Here is a 20,498-nt window from a genome sequence, read left to right on the forward strand (position 1 = left end):
ATGAAGACGGGAGAAGGACATAGAGGCAGAAGAGAGGGAGGTACAAAATGGGGGATGGGAAGAGTTGGGGGGAGAAGAAAGAAGAGGAAGAGGAAGAGAAGAGAGACAAAAAAAAAGCAAACATAAACACGAATGTGTCTTACTAGGAGAACTCATATAAGGAGCATGTAAGGGGCAGTGAGATGAGCCGTGGAGCCAAGCGATAAAACGGAAGCCTGGTAATAGACAAACCACGCGCGCAGGAGTGCCCTCTTCTGTGCATGATTCATTATATATTCAGTTTTCCATTTTGGAAAGATTACTCTAGCAACCGTGGATAAAGAATCGAAGTAGGGGCAAGACTGGTGGCGGGAGACCAATGAAAGAATGTCCCAATCGTCCAGGACAGAAATGAAATGGACACATACTAAAGAAGAGGCAGTTGGAATAGAAAAAAGGGAATGAATTTCAAAACAATGAACACAGGGGGACTTCTCGAAAGCTGGTGGCTAGTTGATGGGAAGGGTTAAGAAGAACGAGGAATGTAAGATTTTTGATTCAGTGACTGCCGGGTGGTTACTTCATTCACTGAGCTTGGGAATATTGCCAGAAGAACCGCTTTCAGGGTAAGAGACTGAATGTGTCCCTGGACATGCACTGAGGTTCTTGTGGGTCATGTAAGTGGAGATAACCAATAGTGTTCCCACAGTTCCTCTTTTTGTGAAGGAAAAACATGTAAAGTACACCTCGGACCTCGCCAAGAACACGGATTTTAGAGTTTCTCTGCTTTTGACATGTTCATTTTGTCCCTTGGTGACCTTTGCACTTCAAGAAAGTACGGAAGCCGGGGTGCTGGGTGGCTCAGTTGGTTAAGTATCTGACTTCGGCTCAGGTCATGATCTCATGGGTTCGTGAGGTTGGGCTCTTGTGCTGACAGCTCAGAGCCTGGAGCTTGCTTCAGATTCTGTGTCTCCCTCTCTCTCTGTCCCTCCCCCACTCACACTCTGTCTCTTTCTTTCTCTCAAAAATAAATAAACATTAAAAAAAAAATTTTTTTTTAAAGTACCAAAACCTTTAATTATTTATTGAAGGTTTCAGGGAAAAAAGTTCATTTTCTTAACACTTTTATTTCCATTTGTAGCTACCACGGTTTCTCTTTTTTTTTTCTCTTAAAAATAAAATGAAGCTAATGCAATCACTTTCCAAAAGTTCTCTTTCCCCTAGTAAAATTCTCTGGACTTCTTCTCAGTTTGTAACTCAATCCCCAAGTACTTGATGAAGGGGAAGTTCAGTTTTAAGGGATGTTCTTTCTTGTGAAATCTGAGTCTAGGAGATTCTTACTGCCTGTGGCTTAAGTTAGGGGAACGGAAAAAGGAGGAAGAATGGTGAAAAAACTGGACCAAAGGGCCCAAAAACCTTCAAGGCCCTGGTCCCCTGAAGGGGGTGGGGGAGTTAACTGGGCTCTTTCTAGAAAGACAAGGTAAAAGAGTCAGACAGGCAGAGTTGTGGCATTTTTGCAACTTACACATTACTGTTGGGAGAGGGATGTTTAAAAACAAGATAAATAAGTACTTCCTCTGGATTGTGGGTATTTTGCAGAGTCAACTCTAGTTTGGAATAAAATGCCACCGTCAGAGATGCAAAATGATCATGGTGATGCTTGCATAACTCAATACATTTACAAAACAGCATTGATTGTATTCTTAAAATTGGTGGATTTCATGGTATGTAAATTATACCTTAAAAAGTTGTTGGAAGATAATTAAGATCTATCTTTGAGTAGAAACCAAAGTCATTAGCATTTAAAGGTATATGATGTTAGCAATCTTGGTGACAACAATGGTGGGTAAGACATTGTGATTGTCATCAAAGAACTTCTAATCCATTGGTCACACTTAAAAGATGGGCGGGGCACCTGGGTGGCTCAGTTGGTTGAACTTCAGACTTCAGCTCAGCTCTTGATCTCACAGGTTCGTGAGTTCAAGCCCCCATGTAGGGCTCTGCGCTGACAGCTCAGAGCCTGGAGCCTGCTTCAGATTCTGTGTTTTCCTCCCTCTGCCCCTCCCCTGCTCACACTCTGTCTCTCTCTCAGAAATGGATGAACATTAAGAAAAAATTTAAAGTATGAGCAGATCTCTTATTCTGTTGAGCACTGGTTAGAGTATAGATCCTGTTCCACAACTTAAAGCAGAGGAGACAATTCGTGGAAAGCTTCAGATTTGCTACTAGAGGCGGAAAGTTGGATTTATGAGAAAAGACAAAAAATAATTGGGAAAAAAAGGGGCAAGAGACTGTACCGTGATGAATTTAGAGAATCGGCCAGCAGTTGCTGAGTCTATTGCTTTCTGTGAGAAGTTATGGGTCCTTCTTGCCCTGAGTCTGTAGAACTAGAAGGCAGCCAGCCCTGTGCTTTCGTAGTGCTGCAGATTGGCCGACAGCCAAAGAAGTAGACTCGTCTGATACCTGCTCATTATAGGAAATTTGGAAATTTCATTAAAGTACAAAGGAGAAAAATTTAAATCAACCACAGCCACTACCCAGAGACAACTTAATACTGTGGTACAAAGGCAATAGTGTTATACTGTGGAATGTCCTTTGAGTTTGTGGAGGTGAGAAAGAATGCCAACTTTTACTTTTTTCTACCTGGTGCATTATTAGGATTGATTTGCCTCTCAGTAGGTATCACACTGATCATCGACCATCACTTTTATTTTATTTTTTTAATTTTATTGATTTATTTTGAGAGAGAGAGAGAGAGAGAGAGAGAGAACAAGCATGACCATTGTGGAGGGGCAGTTGGGGGTGGGGGTAAGCAGAGAGAGAACCTCAAGCAGGCTCTGCATTGTCAACATGGAGCCCAATGCAGGGCTCGAACTCAGAAACCATGAGATCATGACCTGAGCTGAAATCAGGAGTTGGAAGCTTAACTGACTGAGCCACCCAGGGGCCACTGGACCACCACTTTCAAAGACTGTATGTTATTCCCTGTAGGGAATGTTGCTCAGTTAACTAGTCCCCTATTTTGAACTATTAGCTTATGAGAATGCCGGTAACAGTTCCTTTTTTAAAATCAAACCTAACTTCCTTCAAATTTGTGTTCTGGAACCCCATGAATTACAGCCACTTGAGAGTTCTTTAGGAGAAAATCTCCCTCTCCTCTTCTTTAAAGGTGCTGGTCTGAGGTTGGCGATCAACACGTGGGACAGAACCTTTCCATTGGCCAGGGGTGTGACTATAAGGCCATCATTGAACATGAGATTCTCCACGCTTTGGGATTTTACCATGAGCAGTCAAGAACTGACCGGGATGACTATGTGAACATCTGGTGGGATGAAATTCTTCCAGGTGTGTACAGACCCAAGGGAGTTGGGTGGGATTTACCTTTATCGCTTGTTGGGACCAACCTTGGGACGTCTAAGCCACACCGGTGTTCAGACAGAAGCTTCAGCTAGAGCACAGCGGAGGAAAAGTGTATTATTTGTTGGCCTATTCTGTGGGTGTTGCTCATCTGATCCTAACTGACCCCAGAGAAGGGCCTTAGGGAGTGATGTGTGTTGGCTAGCTCAATGCCAACTGAAAGTTCATCAGAAGCTTTTGCTTTGTTTCGGTGTTTTTATTGAAAATCCATCTAGAATGCTATTGTCCTGTCATTGTAAATTGAATTAGGCTTCTGAGGATGTCATGGCCATTTTTCTGGGTATGAAATCTCATGTAGGTCTAGGAGTCTGCATGAAGTTTAGCTGAACAAAAGACGACTCTTATATACACTCAAGAACTTCGCTGGTGCTTTGCCAAATCAATGATAGGTGTTTAAAAACAGACCAAAACAGGGGCGCCTGGGTGGCTCAGTCGGTTAAGCGGCCGACTTTGGCACAGGTCATGATCTCGCGGTCCGTGAGTTCGAGCCCCACGTCGGGCTCTGTGCTGACAGCTCGGAGCCTGGAGCCTGTTTCAGATTCTGTGTCTCCCTCTCTCTCTGACCCTCCCCTGTTCATGCTCTGTCTCTCCCTGTCTCAAAAATAAGTAAAACATTTAAAAAAATTAAAAAAAAAAACCAAAACAACAACAAAAATGAATTCTTTCATCTGAAATTGTCTCCCCAATTGTGTTAACTCTGGCTGATGATCTGAGTTCTAGTTAGTCAAAATTTACTGGCCTTTCTTCCTCCTGTACCCCTCCTCCCCTTCCTTCTCCTCCTTCTTTCTTCCTAAATACCTCTCTCCTCCTGCCCCCAGCCACATTGTACAAGGGATAACACAGTCTTATTTCACTTATTGTTATGCAGGTATGTTATTCTAACAATTTCTGTGTTCTGTAGTTTCTTTAGACTTCCTCAGCATTACCTTTCCTGGTTGTTTGAGACAACTAAATGGTGCTCTTAGGTATATGAAAAACACTCTTTTATTGAACAGCTTCCCGATGTGCTGGGAAGAAAGCCAATACTGTGTTTCTGAAAACATCTAGTTTTTAATTAGGACTTAGTTCAGGAAGTGGGAAAACATCTTTTTTGGCAGCAATAGATTAATAAAACTTTCATGTATTAAAATGCCTTTACCATTACCAGTCGTGGTTTTCACAAAGCAAGTAATTGTCTTATAATTATCTGTTTTATTTAGATACCAGTTTCACATATGGGTTCATATACGGCAGTGCGTCTATAATGATTCGACTCTGAGGGACTTGTCAGAACCACGATTAACCCCCCACACACACTTCCACCGATCCTACCACCCAACCACTGAGCTAAAGTAATATTTTTCTTCACCCTTCAGTCCAATCTGGAGATATATTAGCAAGTATTCACCCGGACATGAAATAACATCAAATTTAATGCATTTGTCTCCTAGATGCAAGTGTGTTAGAACTGGGTCTGTGTAGGAAGGAAAGGAGAGTGGGGGTCATTGGTCCAGGGCACTGGTAGACTGCCTGTATTTGCCTCTAGGCTTGACTTTCTTACCTCCCAGTACATATACTTGGTTCTGCTGAACATTCAATAAGGATGCAGAGAACGTTCACATTTTTTCAGTCTTGGAGAACACAACGGTTAGTGTTTTAATACCATTTTAGGCCAAATGATTTCTCTTTCTCAGAGGGAGCCAATGCATTTGACAGGGTAATTTTCAGACTGGCTCAGCTCTTGGCTGAACATGAATTACTCAACACATGTTGTTTATCTCCTCCTCCCTATATTTTCATATTCCATATATCTAAATTGCTCACCGTCTCTGGAGAACTGTTCTCAAATGAGACATCGAATTAATAAGACAGTAAGGGAGGGCACTATTATTGCTCAGGGTAATTTATAACTTTCGTTGCGTCTCATCTTTCGTAGATGACAATCTAATTGTTCAACCTAAGAAGATAGTATACTGGCAACATAGTTCTCTCCCCAAATCCGTCTCTGTCTCCGTCTCCGTCTCTTAAGCCAGGAGTGTGTTTTCTGGATCATTTCTCTCCCACCAAGGAAAGACCTCAATTTCTGAGGTCAAGCAGGATTCCGCAAACCACAGCTTGTAGGTCATATCCACTTGCTCTTGTAAATAAAGTTTTATGGCAACACAGCCATGCCCATTTATTCACCTATTTCCTATGGCTGCTTTTGTGCTACAATGACAGAGTTGAGTAGCTGTGACAGAGACCATATGGCTCCCAAAGTCAAAAATATTTTCAGCCCGACCCTTTACACAAGAGATTTGCTGACTGGCCTCTCTGGGGTACAAGATGGCTCCCTCTTCGAGGCTGTCAGCTGCGAGTTCCCTGAAGGCAGGACCTGGCCCATCCTACTCACTGCCAGGGGCCACCACCACTTAGCATAGCTCCTCAGATATAGATAGTAGGTACAGCAAAAATGTGTTGAATAAAATTTAAAAAATTACTCAAAACATTTATGTCGTGAAGCATTGTGAAAAGAATCCTTGAGTAGTAAAGAATGAAATGATCTATTCTAACCCGGTGATTTTAGTTAAAGTTAAGGAAAACCTATCCGGTGAATTTGAGAGTGCTTTTCTTAAGGTTTCATCACAAGTCACCAGGAGATCCCAGACCAAGCCTCAGTCCTCACACTGGCTGGATGTTCTTTCTAGTTCTATCCCTTAGGGTAGGACAACCTAGGGCCAAGTGCTCTGGAAGGAGTTACTTTCCCCTTCTGTTTGGCTCATTTGTTTCTTACGGTCCTGTGTCACCTTCGAAAATGCTTTGGGGCGCCTGGGTGGCGCAGTCGGTTATGCGTCCGACTTCAGCCAGGTCACGATCTCGCGGTCCGTGAGTTCAAGCCCCGCGTCAGGCTCTGGGCTGATGGCTCAGAGCCTGGAGCCTGTTTCCGATTCTGTGTCTCCCTCTCTCTCTGCCCCTCCCCCGTTCATGCTCTGTCTCTTTCTGTCCCAAAAATAAATAAACGTTGAAAAAAAAAATTTTTTTTAAATAAAAACAGAAAATGCTTTGATCCCTTTCAGGTTAAGTCTCCATGAAATCCCATGAATTGGGAGGATGAAGCGTTGGTATTCTCATTTACAGTTAAAATCAAGTTTTGATCAGCAGGGTTCATGGCTTTTCCAAAAGCATTTAGAGACTCCCTCCAGCACTCGCTAGACCACTTCACGTTGTGCCACTCTTCTTCAATCCTAAATGCACCCACGTTGATGTCTTCGTAAGGTAGTTAAAAACAACTGGATGGGAAACTAGAAAAGGAGAAATACATGAAGACGGGAAGTCACGATTGGGGGAGTTATGAGTCTTCTCATTCAGTTTTCCTGCCACTCCCTAAGAAGGAAATTAAAAATCTGTGAACTTCTCATGATTGCTGCTGAAACAGTAAATTCCTGATGGCTAGATGGTCCAAAGATGGTCCAAAGGAACATCTGATTGGTTTTCTGATTCCAGCATTTCACTCTGCAATATATATTATCTTACTTGTGTTAATCTCATAAAAATATTTTCCTTTTCTATTTTGGACGGAAAGTCAATTTTGTGCTTCCTATTTTATTTTTCTGTCCATGAGGCCATTTCTGGAAAAGGATGTGAGCCTTGATTGACAGGATGCCCCTTTCTTGGCATCTACTGGCCTTTCCTTCTGCCCCTTGAATTGACTTTCTAACCTATGGAATTGCTGACCAGGTACAGCTTTTGGTGGATGAGGTACTTGCTTATTAGCAAGATGTATCAATCCTGAATATTTTTCTGAATTCACAAATTTCCTTTTCCTGCCGTTTGGAACACCTGCCTCTACTTTAATGTTTTATCTTCTCTTTCTTAAAAGCTTATACGTATACACATACACACACACACACACACACACATTTATTTATTCATTTATTTGTGAAATGAATCTTTGATGTAAATGTATACAAATATTTAATAAATTGTATGCAAATTTATAAATTAATTATAACATGTGTTTTTATATTTATTTTTAAATACACTTTTAATTTTTATAAGTGGACATACTATTATATCATATATTAATGTAATTAAAATATGATTTGTTAGGGGCACCTGGGTGGCTCAGTCAGTTAAGTGTCTGACTTTTTTTTTTTAACATTTATTTATTTTTGAGAGACAGAGTGAGACAGAGCACGAGTGGGGGGGGCGCAGAGAAAGAAGAAGAGAGAAGCAAGATCTCAACTCAGGTCTTGATCCTAGGGTCGTGATATTCAGGGCTGTGTTGGGCTCCACTCTGGGCATGAAGCCTACTTAAAAAAAATTATTTGTTGCTATTAATTAATAATATGTATTGCGGGGCGCCTGGGTGGCGCCGTCGGTTAAGCGTCCGACTTCAGCCAGGTCACGATCTCGCGGTCCGGGAGTTCGAGCCCCGCGTCGGGCTCTGGGCTGATGGCTCAGAGCCTGGAGCCTGTTTCCGATTCTGTGTCTCCCTCTCTCTCTGCCCCTCCCCCGTTCATGCTCTGTCTCTCTCTGTCCCAAAAATAGATAAACGTTGAAAAAAAAATTAAAAAAAAAATAATATGTATTGATATTGTGTACATTATGCTAGTATAAAATATGTTAAGTATGTATATATATTTAAATCAAATGTTCATTTTTTCTTTGTGGTCTCTGCTTAAGTATCTAGTCAAAGGGGGCACAACAGGGGAAACCATATAACTAAAAAGGACCCATCGATGCTCTCTCTGATAGGTTTTGAGCACAACTTTAACACCTATGATGACAGCTTCATCACAGACCTCAACACGCCCTATGACTACGAGTCTTTGATGCACTACGAGCCTTTCTCATTTAACAAGAATGAAAGCGCTCCTACCATCACGGCCAAGATCCCTGAGTTTAACACCATCATTGGGCAGCGCCTGGACTTCAGTGCCACTGATTTGGAGAGGCTGAACCGAATGTATAATTGCAGTGAGTACTGCTCGGTCTGAGAAGTAGGTAATCGAACCTCAACAGGGTTTCCTCTGCTCCCCCAGTTTCCCCTATATTTCCCTTCACTATTCTTTCCTGTTCTAGTGAAGGACAGTGGACAAGCCACATAACCTTAACTTATCGCTAGATTAGAAAAAATGGTAACACCTGCCTCACAGGATGGTTATGAACATCAATTACGTGGTTGTGTTTTGCAAAGTAAAAGTATTGGACCAATGATGTAAGAAGCTGTAATTGTCCAGCTTCTTTAGCATCCTTTTGAATGGTGCATCATTCTGTAAATCTCAAGATAGGGGACAAGCTTGGAAGTATTTTTTATCCTGCAAAATTCTTTACCCAGAGTAGTTGTTCTAGAGCAATCTACTGCTCAGAGATGGGATGTTTTTTAAAATGACTCTACTAGTCTTGAGAGACACATTCTTTAATTCTGTCCAATATGTATGTACAGAAGACTTACTACATACAAAGATCTACTAGGTACCTCCTTCTTGATCTAAAGGAGTTCTTGGTTGGCATTTATAGCAAAGCATGATGACAGGTCTTTTTATCATTTGACTCTGTGAGGTGGGTAGGGCTGCATCTATGTTGGATGTCCTAAGATGTAATAGAGGACAGCAGAATTTGCATTTGAGAAAAGTCAAGAAAGTGTGCTGTATCTGAACAATGAGGTCTTTTTAGCACAAGACATCAGGTATTTGAAATAAGAGGACTTTAAACCAGGTGACAAAAATATCATTTGCAGCCACAACTCACACCCTTTTGGACCACTGTGCTTTTGAGAAGGCAAACATCTGTGGGATGATTCAGGGGACCAGAGATGATGCTGACTGGGTCCATGAGGACAGTTCGCAGCCTGGACAAGTGGACCACACCTTGGTGGGACAATGCACGGGTGAGTGAGGGCAGAAAGTAGGAACTCTGCAGTGGTTCACCAGGTTCAGTCAGGGAATGGCAGCTTACATGTTTTGTCTCAATTGCAATGTTAGTTATCCAACATGGAAATCTGAACAAGCACAAAGAACATTTCTCGTATCTTATTAGCTCAACAAAAAGCATGCAGGTTCTGGGTATGCAACAGAAAGATGCATTTAGGTCATGACAAAACTAATACAGACATGTGGTTGCTAATACATGATTTTGTAAATAAAGGTCATGTCTCTAGAACAGTGCCCTCCAATTGAACTATAATACAAGTCACATACATAATGTGAAATTTTCTAGTAGCTACATAAAAAATAAACAAGAGAAATTGTCTCTAGCTACACATTTTATTGAACCCGATATATTCAAAATATTGGCATTTTGACATGCTATCAATATTAAAGTTATTAATAAGCTACTCCACACTTTTGTACTAGGTATTTAAAATCTGGTGTGTATTTTACCCTTGTAGCACATCTCAGTCCGGATTGGTCACAATTCAAGTGCTCAATTTACCACGTTTGGTAGCCGCCATATTGGATGGCACAGCTTCAGATCGTTCTTAGGTGTGTTTTGTACAGTGAAAAATTCATAAAGTCAGATGGGCCCGGACAGGAAATCTGGCCCCACCACTTGCTAATTGTAACCACAGAAAGTTGTTTTTGTGGGTGCCTTTTTTTTTTTAAGTCTTCGCTTTTGTCATACTCTCCGAGCATTCCAGGATTTTGACACTTAAACATGAAGATGGAAGGAAATAATGCATACAAATCCTCTGGCTGCAGACCAGCAGCTGCCCTCTCTATTTTTTTTCTATCTTCCCTTTCTGTCCAGAGGTTCCATTCATTTTTTTTATTTCTACTTTAGCAGCTTTTTATTTAGTGCCTGTCTTAGAAAAACATCTCAACCCTATAGATTATAGTCAGTTTCTAAAGACTAGACTGTTACTGCCTGTGGGAGTTGGTTATATTTCCTTCACAGAAGGGACCCGACTTGTCACCCAGTTGCCAGGCCACTGGGCTCAGAGGTTGTAAACAATTGTCACTCTCCCTCCAGCCTCGGCAAAGGGTGAAAGTCTCTGTCACACATCATATTACTAAACACATAATCTCAAGTGTCCAAAGGGTGATCTAAGTCTGAAGTTCCCTCTAAATTCCCATCAGAGCTTCCCACCCACTCTCTCCCGTGGGCTGGCTGACAGGCCAATGTACAGTTTCAGGCTAAACAGAAGGGTGACCTTCATGTGAGAGGTCCCAGTACCCTAACAGGAACAACGTCCCAGCACCTTAATAGGAAAGGAAAGAAGAAATATCTAAAAAGTTTTATCAGGTTAGCTTGACAAGCCATTATGCAACTTCCACGGGGGACATTTAATGGGTGTGTATTCCCTCTGCTAGAGGGCAATGGTGGTGGTAAGGTAGATGTATAGACTCAAAGAGCACAAAGGATCCCTTGGGATAGAAGCCACCTCCCATCTGAAACCAGGAGAGATGAATGGGCACCTTCTAGTTAGTGGCAGAGCATGGGCAAGAATTCAGGTGCCCCGATTCTCAAGTCTGAGTTATTGGACTTTCATTTCCTACCCCTCAGTGCACCTGGGTGAAATTCCTCAGCAAGGACCACCTGGAGACCCTCTTAGCCATGTGACCTCTTGTATTTGACCCAAGCACTCAGTAATTCACAACGCAGACAATTCAGGCTAGTAAGTTCAGGTACTCAGAAGAACATGCAAGAAAATATCATGTTTCCCGATATAACATTAAAGCCATTATGATATCGTTAAGCTTTGTATATTTAACCACTGATGCTTGCTGCCATTGGGGAAGGTACAGTGCCCCATGTATGACGCTGGATGAAGCGGAGAGTCATATTGCCAAAGTACCTAGAACTGTACTAGAAGCTCACTTCGTTTGTACTTTGTGAGATATTTTGAGTGGGATGTTTGGTAAGAAGTTGAACGCTGTGGTACAGCTTGAAGGACTTCTTTATATGCAAGAATTGTTCTTTGTGGTTGACTTTGATGTGCTGATTTTCCATATGACATATTCCTTGAGCTGCCTGCTTCTTTTGGGGGAGAGAGTTCTGAGGTTTAGGAGTTGGACAAATCCCAGCCTGGTTACAAATACAGACATTTTGCACCCTCCTTTTCAGTGTTCTTTCGAAGCTTTCCTTACAGGCAGGAGAAATCTTCAACTAGTCCCCTTAATATGCCTCGAATGCCCCTTCTTAAGGCACAGTAAGTGTGATTCTTTACCATCAATAATACATCCAATTGCAGGCTAGAAACAGGTGAGACTGAATCTTTATTATCATAAATATTTAAATTCCAGTTTCCAAATATGGGGAGCGCACAGTTTGTTATACAACCAGGAAGTCAGCTTTTTTCCTTGGAATGAATCTCTAATTCAAACAAGAAAGCCAATGGGGAGGATAGAATTCATCTCAGAGATGAATTTGCTTGAAGCCCATGTCTCCTTAAGTCAGAAGTATACATTTCACAAGCCTGGGGACAAAGGCATCAGAAGAGGCACTGGGGCGCTGGGGCTTTAGCTGGGGAGTCAGTTCATGGAGACACAAAGGAGACTTACTGACAAGCCATCTTTGTTCATTTTCCCCAGTAGAGTTCTCGCTTGTGTTGCCTGGATAATGGCCGTTGTTCACTATTTCACTTGGCTGGCATCCATGGCCCCCTGGGCTGTGGGCAGCTGGAGATGGGTCATTGGGGTGCTCTCGCCACAGGTGCCGGCTACTTCATGCACTTCAGCACCAGACTGGGGGTGGCAGAAGAGGCAGCCCTGCTGGAGTCACGGATTCTTTACCCAAAGAGGAAGCAGCAGTGCCTGCAATTTTTCTATAAAATGACAGGAAGCCCTTCAGATCGGCTGGTCATCTGGGTCAAGAGGGATGACAGCACGGGCAATGTTCGCAAGCTGGTCAAGGTGCAGACCTTCCAAGGTACCTAGAGACATTCATGCAGGGGCTGATTTGGCTTAAATCTGGGATCCTGCTCCTTCTTCCCCTTTCCCTTCCCCTTCTGTTGCTCCCTCCCCCCCCCCTTTGTTCCTTCTCCTCTTCTTTCTCCTCTCCTTCTTCCTCCCTTTTCCTGCATCCCCCCCCACCCCCACTCCTGCTCTTCTAAGAGCCCAGCATAATGTCTGGTATGTTTTAACCCCTCGGTGAATATTTTAACCACTCAGAAGTCAGAAATAGCATCAAAAATTTAAGTGAGGCTGAAATACACTTTTGCAAGAGGTCCTAGACCCTCAAGATCCTTTCTGGTTTCTTACGCTGTCCAGCCCAGGACCCCATGTTCTAGAATGACCTCACTTCTTACTCAGTTCTTTATTCAGAATTATTACTTCCCATTCAGTCTCAGGAAAAAAGCAAATAGACCTAGTTTTCACTAGAATGTGAATATCTGGATAGTAGCAACCCTGATTGTATTATTTGCTTCCTGAAAGAGGATGGATCCCCTAGTTGGTGGAATTTCAGATAATATGGAAAACAGAAACAATTAGGTGTTAGTGGGTGAGTCGGTTCTGCATAGGGGAGATCCAGCTTGTCCTGTATGTGAACATTTAATGTAGAGTCTGTCATATATCTCTCTAGCATCAAGTCATAGGTTGGACCATATGAAGTTGCCATTATTTGACTTTGAGTTTACAAAATGATTGTTTTATATGGTTCAGACTAATATTTAGGTATTCAGTGCAAACATTAGGGGCTGGGGTGCATTTATGCCATGAAACCCATGGGGGAACACAGAACCTATGGAATTTAATAATAATGGAAAACAAATTCTGGTTAAGATTTGAATATGAGGGGTGTCTGGGTGGCTCAGTTGGTTAAGCATCTGACTTTGGCTCAGGTCATGATCTCGCCATTTGTGGGTTCAAGCCCTGCGTCGGGCTCTGTGCTGACAGTGTGGAGCCTGCCTGGAATTCTCTCTCTCTCCCTCTCTCTCTGCCTTTGCACTCTCTCTCTCTCTTTCTCTCAAAAATAAATAAACTTAAAAAAAGATTTGAATATGCATGTGAAAATAAATTATAGTGTATCTTTTTACAGTTATTTTCCTTCAGTAGGTATGTGACTTTGGAGAAGTTCCTTAACCAGTTTATAACAGTATCTACCTCATAGGGATACTATGAGGATTACATTAGATAATTCATATAAATCTCTTGGCCTGGTACCAGATTCATAGTCCGTGCTCAATAAATGTTGGCCACAGTTGTCACCAACCTTATTCTCTGTCCTTAGGAGATTTGGACCAAAATTGGAAAATTGCCCATGTGACACTTAGAGAAGAAACGAAGTTTCGCTACCTTTTCCAGGGCTCCAAAGGTGACCCCCAGAACTCAAATGGGGGAATTTACCTAGATGATATCACCCTGACGGAAACCCCATGCCCCACAGGCGTTTGGACAGTACGGAATTTCTCGCAGGTCCTTCAGAGCACAGTTAAAGGGGACAAGCTCCTGAGTCCTCGATTCTACAATTCAGAGGGATATGGTTTTGGGTTGACTTTGTACCCTCATGGCAGAGCAAGCTACAGTCCATCTGGCTACTTAGGAGTTGCTTTTCACCTGTGCAGTGGGGAGAATGATGCTATCCTGGAGTGGCCAGTGGAAAACAGACAGGTGATAATGACAATACTCGACCAGGAACCCGATGCCAGGAATAGAATGTCCTCAAGCATGGTGTTCACTACCTCTAAGTCCCATACATCTTCAGGTAGGTGCTCTAAGATCTGCCACTCGACCCAAAAGGGCCAACAGATGTGGTTCCCATCTGTGTACAAGAGATTAACACCTCCTCTCACATTTCCTCTTCGGGTGTATCAACAGCATAGTCAGGTGGGAATAGTCAGCTGAAAATTTTCAATGTCGTTGCATCTCCCTTCTCTTTTCAGAATTTACTCTTCAAGCATTTATTAAGGACTTGCACTGGGCCAAACTCAGTGCCCTGTACCCAGCATAGAAGCAAATCAGGCAGTTCCTGCTTCGTCTAACTCAGTCTAAATGAGAGGACAGAAACTGCTAATCATTTATCAAATACTCAGAATTTCCTAGCCTCTGTGCCGAACTAATGCACTGACTCCTAAAATATTAGTGATCGTCAACATGTCAATGAAACAAGCTTGTATCAATAAAGAAATGCACAGACTTTTTAATTTTCAAATGAAGAACCTTAAGCCTTAAAAGGAAGAGGCTATCGCCATCCTGTCTTTCCCTCTTCACTGAGGAAGTGACCTAGTAATAGACAAATGACCATTCAGAGCTCTGGTTCTCTACCCCTCCCCCTTCCCAATTCTGAGTTTTGATTCTCCTGGAAAGCATAAATAATCTGGTTTTTTCCAACTTGTTTTTTTTTTCCTAAGAAAGCTCTATATACTCATTAAAGACAAGTTGGAGAGTGAAGTATAAAGAGGTAATGTGATGTTATGTTACCTATAACTTTGCAGCCATAAATGACTCCGTCATCTGGGACAGGCCGTCGATTGTGGGATCCTATCATAAGGACTGTGATTGTTTTAGAAGCATCGACTGGGGCTGGAGTAATTTTCTCTCCCACGAAATGCTAAAAAGGAAGAGTTTCCTTAAAAATGACGACCTTATACTTTTTGTGGACTTTGAAGGTACTTTTCCTGATTTTCCTGAATAACTAAACCTATGTTCTGGGGCTTCTACTGATTTTACAGCGATTTTTAAGCATCTCATGGGCGATAGGGATTGTTTTGAGGACCAGGTTAAGAAAAAAAAAAAAGATGTGCTCTAGGAGAGCTATTGCTCAAGGACTCTCATCTTTATTTTGACAGTCCTTGGGAGAAACTAAAACTTCAGTGTCATCTTTTTTTGATAATTTATCAAATATGACAGCTTGTTGACTTCAATTTAGTTTGGGTCGGTGTATCTATGCTAGCTTGGTGCTTCTTTTTCAAGCTGGATAAATAAAAATGTGATTGCATTAGTTTGAAAAGAAAAACAGCTAGCATGCGAATCAGCCGGATTCAAAGCCACCTCTCCATGGCACTGAAGGTGATGTCCACGAGGGATAGGGGTGGCCCAGGGAACTTTCTCCAGAAGTGGAAGTTAATTGTAGTCAGATATTAAGTATAGATGTTCCTCACCACCCTTTGTCTAATTCCTCAAGATATAACACACCTTCTCCAGACTGAAGTTCAAATTGAAGACACAAGGCTGATTCCCCAAGGCCTCGTTCTCCAGGGCCGGGAGCAGCAGACCTCAGAAGAAGGCACAGGAAGGGGCTTGTTAGAGAAAGCCCTACCCAGCAACCTGGACCAGGGGCAGCCCAGCCGACCGAAGCGGTCAGTGGAGAACACAGGCCCCTTGGAAGACCACAATTGGCCCCAGTACTTCAGAGACCCATGTGACCCAAACCCTTGCCAAAATGAAGGCATCTGTGTGAACGTGAAGGGGATGGCGAGCTGCAGGTAGGCTCCCTGGCCATGTTGGGGGGGGGGGGGAGGCAGGCAGGCAGTGGGTCAGCAGAGGTGAGCCCAACATTTGCTTCCCCCTGGTAAAACGTTAGGACAATGACTACATCAGATGGTCAACTGGACGTGTCAGTCCCTGACTCCACAAAGCTGTGCTCTGAATCAGTGGGCCTGTGCTGTTGGGGCACAGAAGGGGTCCTGCCAGGGCAAAGGGGTCCCACATCTCCTATCTCTTGACGTTTATCCCTTCCCCTGCTCTGGGATGTGATCAACAGGGTCTTGAATGTTGTGATTTTGAACTCCACTGCAGCGCTCACAAAAGTTCCAGGGACTTTCTACTCCATGACCTGCCTCAGTGGGACTTAGGGCCAAGCTTATGTTTACTGACTGCCAATGTTGTTAATTATGATTTCTGTTGTCTGTTCTGTTGTACTATTTTTATAGCTATGTTTTTAATAATAGTAATAAGGACATCTGATATTTTTTGACTGCTTGCTCTGGGTCTTGGGGTCTCCTGAGTAGTGAACATGCCTGCTCTAAATTATTTGTCACATCCACCCTGGGACATAAGGACCCCCCTTATCCCCATTTGGTGCTTAAGGGAGCTGAAGTTTAGAGAGGTTAAATAATTTGTCTAAAATTACCCAGACATCAAATACTGAAGCTGAGACTTGCATCCAGGTCTGTCTCTAGGCACAGTTCGCTGTATTTAATTGTTCTTTTTATAATGTTTGTTGTTTGCATAAAATACTTCATGAGAGGATATACGTGAGGACAGAAGCATCGATTTCATCTGGCGGGATAGTAGCAGAGGTAGCGACCAGTCTGCTCGGCTCAAAATACCTACGTTTCTTCGGAGTTCTTTTCAATCTCCACTTTGTTTCTTCTTCTGTAAACTCTTAGTTTGAAATAATTTTAGATTTACAGGTACATTGCGAAAATACCGCAGAGCTCCCCATTCCCTAATGTTCACATCTTACCTAACCACAGTACAATCAACAAAGCCAAGAAATGAACATTAATGCAACAAAATAGTGTTAACAATAGCATTACACCAAACTACAGACCTTATTCAGATCTCTCCAGTCTTTTCACCAATGTCCTTTTTTGTTCCAGGATCCGGCGTAGGGCCCCACGACATATTTCGTTTCCCGTGTCCTTAAGCCTCCTTCAATCTAGGACAATCCCCCAGTCTTTCCTTCCCTTTCACTACTTTGACAACTTGGAAGAGTACTGGTCAACTATTTTGTAAATTGTTCCTCAATTTGCATGTATCTAATGTTTTGTCATGAGTAGGTTGAGGTTGTACATTTTTGGCAAGAGTCGGGACACCTGATGCCAATGGGCGTTATGACTGGTGCTTCTAACCTTGATCATGTGGCCAAGGGGTGTCCGTTCCTTACTCTGTTGCTAATATATGTCTTGGGAGAGACATTCAGAGATCATGCAGCATCCTGCTTTCCTAAATTCCTCATCCACTGATGTCAGTGCCCATCGGTGAAACCGCAGCAACAATACCTCTGCAATATTCCAACGGTGATTTCCCATTCCCCCCAATCCCTCCGCATGCATTAAGTGACATTCTTCTGTAAAGAATAACTGTCCACTCCTCACCATTCATTTATTCGTGCCATTACTTATTTCTATCGCTAGGGACACACAAATGTTGATTTTATCCTATGGGCTATAGTTCCATAATGCCAGTATTTCTTATATTGCTCACATTGTCCCAGCCTTGGCCTTTGGGAGTCCTTCCAGACTGGCTCCTGTGTCCTTTTTGCACACACTCATTTTTCCATGAACACAATTTTACCTTCTGGCACCACAGGATACTCCAGGCTTATCTTTTATTTTCCCTGTCCCAGCCCTGGAACGAACCGCTTTTCCAAAGAGCCCTGGTTCCTTTTATTGGAGAATGTCCTCCTTGTAGAGTGCTCCACAGCCATGGGTCTGCACTGCTTAGCTGATAGGTCCTTGGATGCCAGATTTCCATATTTCCCAACTGGCTTCCTCCTCAGAGCAAGGACAGCCAGTGGTTTCCACTTGTGTGTCACCCTCTGCTAAACCCAATGATTCCTTTTCCACAAACTTACAGCTTGCGATATAAGCTCCTCTAAGGTAATGCGAGGGAATTAATTAAACTGTATTTGGAGGGGACTGGGCCAGAAAAAAGATTGAATGAACTTGCTGTTATGCACTGATTTGTAAGAAGCCAACGTCTAGTTTGGAGGAAGATAAAATAGTTCCGGCGTTAGTAAGAGCAGTCTGTGACTTCTGATTGTCACATTCCACTCTGTGATTAGACTTTGTGGTGAGGAGATTGTTTGAAACAAAGGCTAGAATGGCTGCCATGGAAAGGATGAAACATCCCCCTCAATGCCCTGCTTCTGAGGTTAGTTGATCTCTGTACCAAATGACATTAAAAAACAAACCAGCAAACCCACGGGGTGGCCATTGTGTGCCTACTGCGTACCAAACATGACAATAAGCACAGCGTGCTCACAATCTGGCATATTTCAGGGCAGCCTGGGATACAGGTGACAGGATGCTCATGTTACAGCAAAATTCAAATTGACATTGTTGGAAGATCTTGGGCTCCCACCAAAGCACTGAGCCAGACTCTTTCTGGAGAATTTCCCCTGTAGCTTATAGTCCGAGCCAGCGTGGACAGCGTATTCTTCAAGTACCCCAAACCTTCCTCCTAAGCCTTGCACGTGGTGGCCAAGAGTCCCAGGTCTGGAGACGGACCTCCGGAAATTAGGCTTTTAAGTGTGAAACACTAACCGTGTGACCTTGAGCAAGTGACTTAACCTTTCCTGCAAGGACAGGATAATAAGAATAAGGATAATAAGATAATAAGGATAATAATAAGGATAATAAGAAGGACCTGGGAATAACTACCACCTCCTAGGGCTGTTACAAGGTTGTATCGACTCATGCAAAGCCTGGAACGGGGCCAGGCACGCGGAGCCGCTCCGCCGGAGGCTCGGGTGGCTCCCACACTCCTCCTGTGTCCTGTTCCCCTAGGTGCGTCTCCAGCCAAGCCTTCTTCTACACGGGGGACCGCTGTCAGGCCATGCAGGTGCACGGCAGCCTCCTGGGCCTGATGATTGGAGGCACAGCCGGCGTACTCTTCTTGACCTTCACCATCATCAACATCCTGTCTCAGAAGCCAAGGCAGTGACACGCCTGCTGACAGCAGCCAGATCACAGAAGCACCTTTGCTACTTCAGACCTTCCTTTCTGGGCCTCAGCACAGTTTGGGGCAATTTTTAGCAGACTTGCTTTGAATAGGCCTCCAGCCTCCGGTGTGGCCATAATGGTTCTTCTGCCCCTGATTCCCACATGGTTCTGTGACCCTACTGTGTGCTCCAAAAGGATCTAGCGTGTCCTGGGACAGCATCCACGACACTTCAGTGCGAATCACTTATTTAACTGGCTGTCTTTCCCATAGACTGTAAGCTCCATGTGGGCAGGCCCTCATTTATCACGTTAGCTCCAATGCCTGGGGGCACACCTGGCTGGCACATCATGAGGACTCAATAAATACGAATGAATGAAATACTAATGAATGAAGAGCTAAGTTATAGAAACTCTCACTCCTACTGCAGATAAAATAGATACAGTGATACTTGTATGTCATTTATATTAAAATCAAATACTTATTTTTCATCAGACACCATAGTACTCAATACACAATAGTACATCAGACACAATAGTGTCGTGGGTGAGAGGAGCATTCCTCCTTGCAGCAGACTTAATGGCATTTGCTTTCTTCCTCCTCTGATTCTAAAAAGAGGCCTTTAATAAATTCAATAAATATTGAGTCGGTACCTTCTGTGTGTCCAACATTGCATGTAAATTTGTGTGTGTGTGTGTGCACGTGTGTGTGTGGGGGGGGGTGGGTGTGTGTGTGGAGAGGGAGGGTTGTCCAAAGCTCCCTCAGATCTGTCTAAGTTTAAAGTATATTTTATCTACTGTTCATGTATAAAATTACTATATTAATAAACAGAAAGCATCTGGTAGAAGAAAGTTAAAATTTTTTTAATGTTGATTTATTTTAGAGACCGAGAGGGAGAGAGAGAGGCTGAGTGAACAGGGAGGGGCAGAGAGAGAGAGGGAGACACAGAATCCAAAGCAGGCTCCAGGCTCCAAGCTGTCAGCACAGAGCCTGACGTGGGGCTCGAACTCACAAACCACAAGATCATAACTTGAGCCGATCTTGGACGCTTAACTGAGTGGGCCACCTAGGCACCCCAAGAAAGTTTTAAAGAAGTATTTTTTGACGCCCTTTCTTTCTGCAGTTCCTAAGGAGATAAAACTGTCTGGTGCAAGAAAGTTCCAAGATAGGTCAAGCTGAGATTCCCATCCCCAGTTGGCACAGACACCACAGAGGCTGGCTCTGGATGTTTAATAAAGGAAAATACATCAAGGAGCCTGAGTGGTCCAGGAGTTAGGGTACCAACTTCCTAAGTACACACTTTATCCATTCTGTAAACAAACATGATGGGTTAAGAAGAATCCCTTGAATAGAAAGGTGTGGGGAGAGTACGTAGCAGGTGCAAACATCACCTCTTGGGAACTGACTCTCCAGTCTGAGTGCGTCGGTGTCCCCCGGGACCTGGTCAAAGCACAGATCGAGGGCACCACCCAGAGTTTCTGACTCAGTAAGTCAAAGGTGGGTCTAAGAATCTGCACTTCTAGCACATTCCCAGGTGACATTACTGTTACTGGTCCCTGGACGGCACTCGGAACCGCGGCTCTGATGGAA

General features: G+C 43.3%; 1 protein-coding gene across 1 annotated transcript in view; it reads left to right on the forward strand.

Moving 5' to 3' along the window:
• Window positions 1-18,911, forward strand: part of MEP1A (meprin A subunit alpha) — a 36,179-nt gene extending 17,268 nt beyond the window's left edge. The window contains exons 7-14 of the mRNA XM_047860204.1: window positions 3,149-3,324; window positions 8,113-8,334; window positions 9,098-9,247; window positions 12,013-12,228; window positions 13,531-14,004; window positions 14,735-14,908; window positions 15,424-15,724; window positions 18,755-18,911. Of these exons, the coding sequence (XP_047716160.1) occupies window positions 3,149-3,324; window positions 8,113-8,334; window positions 9,098-9,247; window positions 12,013-12,228; window positions 13,531-14,004; window positions 14,735-14,908; window positions 15,424-15,724; window positions 18,755-18,911 (1,870 nt within the window). The remainder of the gene's footprint in view (window positions 1-3,148; window positions 3,325-8,112; window positions 8,335-9,097; window positions 9,248-12,012; window positions 12,229-13,530; window positions 14,005-14,734; window positions 14,909-15,423; window positions 15,725-18,754) is intronic.
• The last annotated feature ends 1,587 nt before the right edge of the window (window positions 18,912-20,498 follow it).

The sequence above is a fragment of the Prionailurus viverrinus genome, chromosome B2 (genome assembly GCF_022837055.1).
Source record: "Prionailurus viverrinus isolate Anna chromosome B2, UM_Priviv_1.0, whole genome shotgun sequence".
Lineage (NCBI taxonomy): Eukaryota > Metazoa > Chordata > Mammalia > Carnivora > Felidae > Prionailurus > Prionailurus viverrinus.